Consider the following 11,604-nt stretch of genomic DNA (forward strand, 5'->3'; position numbering starts at 1 on the left):
TGCGGGCGTGGCTGGCTGCCTTGGCTGGCCGGGGATCGCCACCATGGGCACACGTCGCCGTTGATCGCGCTCCCTTCCCGTAAAGTGGTGCCATGTCGTCTTTTTCCCGTGAACCAACGAAGTGGATGTGTGTGGTGCGTCGCCGCCGTCGAGCCTCTCATCGAATCGATTACACGAGGAAAGCCAAGTATCGTCCAACCACACGTAGTACTAGCAGGGATTACGCGTACACAGTCACAAGCGCACTTTATCACTGACGCAGCCGTCACTGGTTTTATCGCTCTCATGGATTCATGGCCACCCCAAGTATTGAGAGCTCTCAGGAATGTACGTACAAACTCTGTTGTAGTATAGGAAAAAAAAAGGAGAAAAAAAATGATCGCCGTTCACACCTCACCTCCATCGCCGGTGATCGGCGGCGGTCGGCGATGTCCACCGCGTTTCACACCACTGTTCACACCCCATGCCAATCTTTAATTTTTCCATGGACTGCTTAACTAACTAATCAATTGATTAATCACAATACTACCTACCCACTGATGATCACCAGCTCAAAATCCAAGCTTCAAAGTTCAAACACGAATCGAATTCGAATCGCCGACTTGATAATTTTTGTGGAGCGCGCGCGGCCGACCGCCGGCGTCGTCGTGGTCGGTCGTTGATCAGTAGGGGTGCGCGTGGCTCCGGCTGATGCCGTTCACGTTGGCGAAGAACCCCACCAGCTCCTCGCGGTACGGCAGGAACGTGCGCCGCGGCGTGGCGCCGTTGGCGGCGACGCCAACGCCGGCCTTGGCGCCGTAGGCCATCCGGTGGGCGGCGGCCACCGTTCCGATCTCGCTGCCCTTCTTCTTGGCGCCGCCGGCTGCCGCGTTCGGCGCCCTCGGCCTGGGTTTGGGCTTGGGCTCCTGCTGCGTCGGCGGGTTGACGGGGAGGAAGAGGAACTTCTCCTTGCCGTCGCTCTGGCTGCGGCCCACCACGAGGTCGCTGATGCGGCGCCACCGCGCCACGGACGACCCCGTGGACCCGCTCTTCCCGCCCCGCGGCGGCCGCGGCGACTCCGACGGCTTGCCGCCGCCGCCGGGCGCCCACACGCAGTAGCTCTCCGGCGCGGCGCCCTCGAGGCCACCGTCGCCGTCCCCGTCGTCAGTGGTGGCCGCGGACGACGACGTGGACGCCGTCGACCCGGTACTACTGCTCGACGAGGAGCTGTTCCACGCGCGGGTCTCCTCGAGGAAAAGCCGTCCGAGCTGCCCCCTCGTCCTCCGCTCCGTCGGCGCCGGGGCGAGGCCGAGGCCGTCGACGTCCCCCGCTGAACTCGCTCGCGCTGACGGGCGGCGGCCGAAGACGGGGTAGAAGGCGGCGGGGCGGATGCGGCCGTCGGCGAAGAGGTCGTCGGCGGGCGCGGGGGAGCCGTGGTCCCTGCCGAGCAGCGACGGGAACTCGAACTCGAAGCCGGGCTCCGAGTCCCCGTCCGTGGACTCCTCCCCCGACGAACACGAAACCGCCGGGGCTACATCGGTGGCCTGGTCCCGCGGTTCTCGGAGCCGGGGGATGATAACTCTCTCCTCCATTGCCGCCCCCGCTACGTGCTTGCAGCGTGTCCGCTCTCCGGCGCGCCGCGGCGAGTGGAGGGAAACGACAGAATCGGGAGGGAAGCTTCGCGGAGAGGGGAGAGGAGGCGGGTGGTGGTGGGGGATAATGGAGGGAGGAGGGAGAGAGCGGCGTTTATAAAGGTGGTGGGGATGGATCGCTGGGATCGACGGCTTGGAATGAATGGCCGCGACGGCGACGGATGGATCGATGTGGGCTTGGAGAAGGGGCGTGGCGCGACGGAGCAGAGACCAACCAATCCGGGCCGAGCACACTCTGCTTTTGCTCTGGCTGATGGTGCAGAGTTTGGTGCAGGGTGGACTATTCCGCTCTCGCTCTGCTTCGGCTTGGGTTGGATTGGATTATTCTGCTCCTTGTCCGTGAATGTTGGCGGGTTCCAGATAGGTTCAGTTTGAGAGGGAGAAGAATTCTTTACTTCTCGATTACGCACGCATGCAGAGAAGTAAACTGGTAAGGTAATGTGCAGTGTGTACGATGGATTTCTAGAAGGAAGCGAGGATTCTGGATCGGCATGGGTGGCGATCAAGTCGGTCAATGCATTTCTATGCACGGCAAAATTTCTTCTATTAAGTCAGTATCTTACTTTTTTTCCGGGTCAAGTCAATATCTTACTAGCTCGTGACAGCCCGATTGCGCCGATGGGAATGCAATCTCCCGTGCACATCATGCAACCAATTCGTGATTGCTCCGACCTACAACCTCCATCACATAATGTAACAGGCGTCCTATATTATGGGACGGAGGAAGTACTCAGGTTCGGCCCTCTCAACAAGCTTGAGTATCGACACCCAGAGATAGGCAACACATTTGTCATAAAGAATGTACTTCTTTCAGCAAGGCGTGTAACGTTAGTTAAGTAATTATCCTGAGCTCAAACTTGATTCAACAACACGCGCGTGATCCACTGTGTGGTGTGCCATGTAGTGATCGAGGGCACACGTCACTGCTCTTTTTTTGGCACAAGGAGTAGACGAACATCGAAGGTTTGCAGCAAGGGAATGAGCGGTAGCGCTGCCCCCTTGCATCTTCGCTTACAATGGCGGTCCGTAACCGCAACACAACTCCCAGCAGACCTCGCCGCTCCTTCACACCATCAATTGTACCGGCCGTCGGTGACCCCCACCCCGGCCATGCGACGCTGGTGGTCAGCTTCTCCCAAGCGCACATCATGCCGACGACCCGGTCTGGATAATCGGGGCGACCTTGCAGCTTTAGTGGCGCCACAACAAAGCCCTCTTTGCCCCTTTGAACCACGGAATGCGTCCTCCCCTTGCAGCATGCCACAAACGATCTCCAAGCAGCAAGCTGCCATGGCATAGCATCCCCAACCCTGTCTGACTTGCAACATCCTGGCAACCCCTCCTTTGCAGCAGCGTTTCCTTGACACAGCGCTGCACATGCAACACTGCGTGGCCTTCAACGCTGGTGCACGCCCCTCTGCAACAGTGTCGACCCTGTGCATGCATGTGGTTTGGAGGGCTGCCTCGCGGGACCTTGCGTGTGGGTGAGAGAAGATGAATTGAAGAGAGGCGAACGGAGAGAAAAACACATCGAGGATCAATGGAGATCACGGGTAAGATGACGCACAGTGGAGATGATTTCGACAGATCCCTCGGTAGGGGTATCTGAAAGAGGTGAGTAGGCCGGATGGTAACAAAAGGTGAGTCTTTACCAAGTTCACCCCTCTTGGCGGAGGTAAACCCTACTCTTGCTCTTTGTTTATTGTTATAGGGTGTACAAAATATAAGGTGTAGAACCGAGAGATTGCATTATCCAACGTTGTGTTCCATCGACTAGGTCGGCCCGGTTTATATAAGATGTTGATGCCCTAGGGTTACAAGAGATCTAGTCGACTACATCAATGAAAAGGGGTCGACCACGAATCTAACTTCCTTGTCTTGAATGGCAAGGGTTCTAGAGTCCTCTTTCTTCAAGGCCCATGGGCGGGCTTGAATGCCCATGGCGGAACCGGCCTAGGGGGTCTTAGGCCGGTAACTGACAAGTGAGGCACCCCCAGGCCGTAACACGGTCATAGAGGATAAGGTTTGTGAAAGGAAGATGAAAATGACCGCGGGCCCCCATGATGTGTATCACCCGCACAAGGCGACTGATCACAGAGACAAGATCAATAGTTGAAGTAAAGAGTTTTTCGAAAATCTAACATGGCACAATCCATAAACTCTTTTTTTAGGATCAGAATCCATAGTACTAGTGGTAGCAGTTTGTTGTCCTCTTTTTTTTTTCTAAAGGAGAGGCTTGTAACTTTATTCAGATGCGACAACCATTACAGTACAATGATTTGGATCAATATAAGACAATATCCAAAACACTAAGGTACTACTCCCTCCGATTCTAAATACAAGTCTTTTCGGAGATTTCAATAAGACTACATACATATGTATATAAATATATTTTAAAGCATATATTCACTCATTTTGCTTCGTATGTACAGTTTGCATATGTAGTCCCTTATTATAATATCTTAAAAAGATTTATATGTAGGAACCGAGAGAGTACAGTACTAAATAGCTCTTGAAACTACTCTCTCCGTCCCACAATATAAGAACGTATTTTACACTACAGTAGTGTAAAAAACGTATTTATATTATAGGACGGAGGGAGTAAGAATTAATAGAACAAAATCTGTCCGACACACCTGTGAATGATACGGCTACAGCCTACATGTGTTTTGTACGGGGTGCGGCAACATGCACGCAAGGCGCACCACAGCAGAGCAGAGCTCTGGTCTGTTTACTTTAACTTTAGGGCATGTACAATGGTTGATAAGATAGTCTTATCTTAAGTTTTGCATGCAATTTAGAGAGGGTTAATTAGATAAATGCCACTGCAATTATGGCGATTCATAAAAATGTCATTGTAATTTCCAAACTTTGAAAAATGCCACTGCAAATTTTGCAATCTTTGAAGAACACCACTGCAGACTTCGAAAAATGCCATTGGAAGTGGCATGAAATGGCATTTTTCAAAGTTTGGAAATTACGGTGGCATTTCTCAGAATCGCCATAATTGGAGTGGCATTTATCAAATTAACCCATTTAGAGATGATAAAGAAAAATGTCTACAATGGGTCATCTCTTAGCCTTATATTCAATAACTAGCAATTCCTAAAAATATGGTGAGACATATTGTGCTAAGAGATCATTTCTTGTCTTATCTTAAATAAGAGAAGGCAAGCTTTCTCTTATGAGTTCTTTCTCCTCCACCTCATCATTTATCCTACATGGCACTCCTAAGATAGCACCATTATACATGCCTTTATTAATCCTGAAATGTTAAAAATCCTAATCCTGAAATGTTAAAAATCCTAATCCTGAAATGTTAAAAATCCTAAATCGTGCGCGCGCGCGCACTTTAATCAGGTGTCGCTTGACCGTGCCGGTCCGAGAGTTGTTTAGTTTTGTGTGGTTGAACGAGCAAACAGCCATGGATCAGTTTGGCTGGTGTGTGGGGTTGAATTGAGAAACTGGCGTGAGCACCACCTTCCAAGTTCCAGCGACCGACCGACGATGGACACGACTGCCACTACTCCCTCCATTTTAAAATATAGTGCGCTCGTGCTTTCCGAGGTTCAACTTTGACCATAAATTTAACCAACGAGACCAACTGCGACGGTAAAAAAATTATACAATTAAAAACTTTTTTCGAATACGAATTCACTGATATAATTTTTGCTTCCGCCGCAATCGGTCTTGATAGTTAAATTTACGATCAAAATTGAAGCACGGGGATAGAGGAAGCACTATATTGTGGAAAGGATGGAGTACTAATCTGCCAGTGGACGACGGATTAATCAACGACCCGACCCGCATGATGATTCTCCTGCCCTACACGCGGGACCCACGGCGCGACTTATTTGGAAAGCTGGAGTGGACGTATACGGACTAGGGAGTAGGTCCTCCCCTCCCTTGGACTCCAAGTCTCCTTTGCCCTCCATTGCCATTGGTGCTACGTGCTGGAACTGGAAGCCAGCGAGGGACCATTATATTTGTAGCCCGCCCTGCACTCATGACTCTGTTTCCATTCCTGGATTAGTCTCCATATAATTTATTAGCAGGAGGCTAATTAGTTGCCTGTCATCAACCGGCCGCCCAAGTACTACACCTGTACTAGTACCAAAAATTCAGCATGCATGCACGTGAGCGTGGCCTCCACAGCTCCACTAATAATGTGTTTCCCAAGCCGTGAGCCCCCGGATCTTGTTACTGTCCAATATGTTGAAGTCTACTACCATCTGATAATACTCCCTCCGTTTTTATTTACTCCCCATATTAATTTTGGTCAAAGTCAAGCTTTATAAACTTTAACAATGTTTATAGACAAAAATATTAACATGTACAATAACAAATCAATATCATTAGATTCATTATTGAATGTACTTTCGCATCATATAGATTTGTTATCGTAAATATTTATATTTTTTTCAATAAATTTGGTCAAACTTTATGAAGTTTAACTTCAATTAACTCTAATATGCAGAGTAAATAAAAATGGAAGGAGTAGTTGCATAAGATCTTCTAGTGCCGCGTGTGTAAGCGTGTTGATGCATGTCGCTGCTGCATGCAGCCCGGGGCAGCATGCAGTTTACACCATGTGTTGTTGCTGTCGCTGCTCACAGTTCACACCCTATTAGTAGTTATTACCGCTGCAATTCACACTCTTAATTCATCTCTGGTCATCTATCTGATGACCAACGTACTACCTGTGGAAATGTATTGTTGGGCTAATTGCCAACACGTACTCCCTTCATCTGAAAATACTTGTTATTGAAATAGATGTATCTAGATGTGTTTTAGTTCTAGAAACATCCATTTTGATGACAAGTAATTCCGGACCGAGGGAGTACGTACCATCCCCGGGAATAGCTAGCTAGCTGGCTGTAGATCGATCGCCGATCGCGTCGGGAGCGTAGCTAGCGTCGGCGGATCTGTTGCTGTTGACATGAAAGTTTCAGGGTCACAAACAGCGACAGATACAATTAATCGCTGTTGCATTCGTGCAATATACTGTGAGTCAGGACCGACAGGGCACATGCGTTCCCACGCACCGAAAGCTGCGGCGGCACAAGCGACCTGCATCTGCATGCGACACCTCCCGCGCAACAGTGTGCGTTTGCACACAGGAGAGCAGACGCCTGGTCGATCGCCTTCCCCGATGGACCCCGTTGGTTTGTTCGTTCGTACCGGCCAGGCGGCGCCGCCGCGCCGCCGCATGATGGGAACGGAGCCGTGCTCCGGTCGCTCGGTCTGACAGTGGCCGGGGACCAACGTCCAGCGGCGCGCCCCGTCGGCTGGCCGGTCAGAAAACTGGCCGCCAAAGGGAACTAGGAAGTGGGTGTTCACTGCACACTCTCTTGCGGGCCTGGGGCTAACGGTAAATAAAAGAAGGTCCAGCTTAAGACAAGCACGTGTCACTGCATGAGATGGAATGAATTTGTCCCCCCTCAGTGGGTCAGAGCATCTGCTCTTTCCTTGTGTCTCTTGGCACATGAGGGTTGAATATTTGAAGCATCAAGACAAGTTACAAGTGCTATTTTTTTTAAGAACACCAAGACAGTTGCGTGCCTTTTGTATTATAAGATATAAGAGAGGGACGCCGAGTATCTAGTCCCGAGCTCATATGCTCTCTAATGAACAGTACAGTAAAAAGTAAAAAATCATTTGAAAAATTCAAAAATAAATTGTGCAAACTTTGACAAATGTTCTAGCTTGTAAATGTTATTTCGAAATAACATTGGTGCAAACAAAAAACAAACTCGACACTCAAAAAATGCTATTTTCAGAAACATTTTGGAGCGGGTTTTTTTTTTGCCATGACTACTCTGCTCTCCTCTGCTTCTGCTTGTCCGTGAGACTTCTCCTTGTCCGTGAATGTTCACGGGTTCCGGATAGGTTCAGTTTGAGGTGGGAGAAGAATTCTTTACTTGTCGATTACGCACGCAGCTAAGCAAGTAAACTGGTAAAGTAATGTACTCCTACAGTGTGCACGATGGATTTCTAGAAGGAAGCAAGGATTCTGGATCAACAATCAAGTCGGTCAATGCATTTTTATTCACGGCAAAATTTCTCCTATTAAGTCAATACTAGCTCGCGACAGCCCGATTGTGCGGATGGGAATGTTAGAAGGGAGAGAGGGATTTGGTGGAATAATCATTGTATTGTTTGAACCTCGTGGACATATATATAGGAGTACAATCATCTACTTGGAGTACAAGACAAGCCAGAACAAATCCTAATCTATCTTGTCTTTCCTAATAAACATTATACTCAACACCGCCCGCAGTCACAACGGTAGCGACGCAGACGGTGAGACTGGAGAAGAATCCGAAGGCAAGCCGACGGATACCCCCTCCCCCCAGTCGTAACGGTCGACGCATTGCGGAGTCGTGGCTGGAGTGAAAACCGACGAGGTTGCTCAAGCAAGGCGGTAGCCCTTTGTGCCGTTTGTTGATGGAGCCGAGAGCCGAGGGTGGTGTAGCCGTGGTCGAGGTAGCCGCACGAAGAATGTCGTGGTCGATGTCGAGTCGGGGAGCCGGTGTCGAGGATGTCGCCGTGGAGCCGCGGGCGCAAGGAGACACAGAGTTAGCATGGGCGCATTGGTGTCGAAGTAGTGGTGCGCTGGGAAGAAGATGTTGTTGACGACGCGTCGCGGCGGGTTTGCCGAACCGGGGGACACATCGTAGACGAAGGCACGCACCGGTGTTGCCAGCACCGGACATGCGTAGACGGACGAAGACGAAGTTGACGAAGCGCCGCACCAGGCTTGCCAGGCCCGGGGAAACATCATGGACGAAGGCACGCATCGGTGTTGCCAGCACCGGGCATGCATAGACGAGGACCTGCACAAATTGTACGCCATGTCGGAGGAGTCGGAGAGGCCAGCAGAGAAGGACTCGACGACGGTTGCGGCGTCAATCAGTGCGGAGCCGATGTCGCCTGCGGTTGTCGGAGTAGACGAAGTGGTCGGGGTAGATGACGGTGACGCTGGCGACAGGCTGGTGCTGGACGAATACGAAGGAGGTGGACGGGCGGCGGCTACGTGGGTAGCGGCGGCGGCCAAAGAAGAGCGACGGCTAGGTTAGGAGCGCGGCGGCGGTGCTCGAAGTAGGCGAAGAACCCGACAGCATGACGAAGACTGGCGCGGATGATGGCGTTCCCGCGCCAAGGGAGGTGGCGCGACGCGTACCACGGAAAGTCAACGCGCGTGGACGACGAAGTGGACCGTGGGCCGCCGCGCTACGGCCCGAAGGGGCGATGCAGCGGCGGCGGGCAGGTCGGGGTGACGGCGGGAAGACCTCGGGGCAGCGGCAGGGACCGCGGGCCGTGACGCGACAGCCCGAAGGGGCGGCGCGGCGGAGGAGTGCGGGTCGGTGCAACCGCGGGGACGGCGTCTGGACGGTGGCGTGGACCGCGTGCCATGCTCGCTACGGCCCGACGGGGCGACGCAGTGGCGGCGCGAGGGTCGGTGCTGCCACAGGGACGACCTGGAGCGGACGGCCTCTGGGCGGCGGTGGACCGCGGGCCGCGGTACTACGGCCCGAAGGGGCGACGCAGCGGTGACGCGAGTCGGTGCAGCTGGGAGAAGAACCACGGGCGGCGGCGCTGCGGCCTGACGGGGCGACGCAGTGGCAGCTGCTACCTCTTGAGCACTGCGTTGGTTTTCTCCGAAGAGGAAGGGATGATGCAGTAAAGTAGCGTAAGTATTTCCCTCAGTTTTTGAGAACCAAGGTATCAATCCAGTAGGAGGCTACGCGTGAGTCCCTCGTACCTGGACAAAACAAATAAATCCTCGCAACCAACGCAAATAGGGGTTGTCAATCCCTATAAGGCCACTTACGAGAGTGAGATCTGATAGATATGATAAGATAATATTTTTGGTATTTTTATGATAAAAATGCAAAGTAAAATAAAGGCAAAGTAAATAGCAAAGGAAATAACTAAGTAGTAGGAGATTAATATGATAAAGATAGACCCGGGGGACACAGGTTTCACTAGTGGCTTCTCTCGAGAGCATAAGTATTCTACGGTGGGTGAACAAATTACTGTTGAGCAATTGACAGAATTGAGCATAGTTATGAGAATATCTAGGTATGATCATGTATATATGCATCATGTCCGAGACAAGTAGACCGACTCCTGCCTGCATCTACTACTATTACTCCACTCATCGACCGCTATCCAGCATGCATCTAGAGTATTAAATTAAAAACAGAGTAACGCCTTAAGCAAGATGACATGATGTAGCGGGATAGACTCATGCAATATGAAGAAAACCCCATCTTTTTATCCTCGATGGCAACAATACAATACGTGCCTTGCTGCCCCTACTGTCACTGGGAAAGGACACCGCAAGATTGAACCCAAAGCTAAGCACTTCTCCCATTGCAAGAAAGATCACTCTAGTAGGCCAATCCAAACTGATACTTCGAAGAGACTTGCAAAGATAACCAATTATACATAAAAAAATTCAGAGAAGATTCAAATATTATTCATAGACAGACTTGATCATAAACCCATAATTCGTCGATCTCAACAAACACACTACAAAAAGAAGATTACATCGAATAGTTCTCCACAAGAGAGGGGGAGAACATTGTATTGAGATCCAAAAAGAGAGAAGAATCCATCTAGTTAATAACTATGGACTCGTAGGTCTGAGGTAAACTACTCATACTTCATCGGAAGGGCTATGGTGTTGATGTAGAAGCCCTCCGTGATCGATGCACCCTTCGGCGGAGCTCCGAAACAGGCCCCAAGATGGGATCTCATGGATACAGAAAGTTACGGCGGTGGAATTAGGGTTTTGCCTCAGTACCTGATCGTTTCGGGGTACGTAGGTATATATAGGAGGAAGGAGTACATCGGTGGAGCAACAGGGGGCCCATGAGGGTGGAGGGCGCGCCTGGGGGGTTAGGCGCGCCCCCTACCTCGTGGACTCCTCTTTTCTTTCTTGACATAGGGTCCAAGTCTCCCGGGTCTTGTTCGTTGAGAAAATCACGTTCCCGAAGGTTTCATTCCGTTTGGACTCCGTTTGATATTCCTTTTCTTCGAAACCCTAAAACAGGCAAAAAACAACAATTCTAGGCTGGGCCTCTGGTTAATAGGTTAGTCCCAAAAATAATATAAAAGTGGATAATAAAGCCCAATAATGTTCAAAACAGTAGATAATATAGCATGGAGCAATCAAAAAATATAGATACGCTAGATACGTTGGAGACGTATCAAGCATCCCCAAGCTCAATTCATGCTCGTCCTCGAGTAGGTAAATGATAAAAACAGATTTTTTGATGTGGAGTGCTACTTGGCATAATTTTAATGTAATTCTTCTTAATTGTGGTATGAATATTCAGATCCGAAAGATTCAAGACAAAAGTTCATATTGACATAAAAATAATAATACTTCAAGCATACTAACTAAGCAATTATGTCTTCTCAAAATAACATGGCCAAAGAAAGTTCATCCCTACAAAATCATATGGTTTAGTCATGTTTCATTTTCATCACACAAGAATGCTCTCGTCATGCACAACCCCGATGACAAGCTAAGCAATTGTTTCATACTTTAGTAATCTCAAACCTATAAACTTTCACGCAATATATGAGCGCGAGCCGTGGACATAGCACTATGGGTGGAATAGAATATAATGAGGGGGGGGGGTTATGTGGAGAAGACAAAAAGGAGAAAGTCTCACATCAACGAGGCTAATCAATGGGCTATGGAGATGCCCACCGATTGATGTTAATGCAAGGAGTGGGGATTGCCATGCAGCGGATGCACTAGAGCTATAAAATGTATGAAAGCTCAACAAAAGAAACTAGTGGGTGTGCATCCAACTTGCTTGTTCATGAAGATCTAGGGCACTTGAGGAGGCCCATTGTTGGAATATACAAGCCAAGTTCTATAATGAAAATTCCCACTAGTATATGAAAGTGACAAAACAAGACACTCTCTATCATGAAGATTACAGTGCTACTT

The 11,604-nt window shown here is 49.9% G+C and overlaps 1 protein-coding gene across 1 annotated transcript; it reads right to left on the reverse strand.

The window, feature by feature from the left end:
- Positions 1–227: 227 nt before the first annotated feature.
- LOC125530724 (uncharacterized) lies at positions 228–1,757 on the reverse strand. The gene has a single exon (XM_048695126.2). The coding sequence runs from the start codon at positions 1,569–1,571 to the stop codon at positions 663–665; it is 909 nt and encodes a 302-aa protein (XP_048551083.2). The 5' UTR covers positions 1,572–1,757; the 3' UTR covers positions 228–662.
- Positions 1,758–11,604: the final 9,847 nt, after the last annotated feature.

This window comes from Triticum urartu, chromosome 1A, assembly GCF_056163025.1.
Source record: "Triticum urartu cultivar PI428250 chromosome 1A, HENAU_Tu73, whole genome shotgun sequence".
NCBI lineage: Eukaryota > Viridiplantae > Streptophyta > Magnoliopsida > Poales > Poaceae > Triticum > Triticum urartu.

Excerpts from the sequence above, each read along its gene's own strand:
- LOC125530724 (XM_048695126.2), bottom strand. The coding sequence starts at position 1,571 with ATGGAGGAGAGAGTTATCATCCCCCGGCTCCGAGAACCGCGGGACCAG.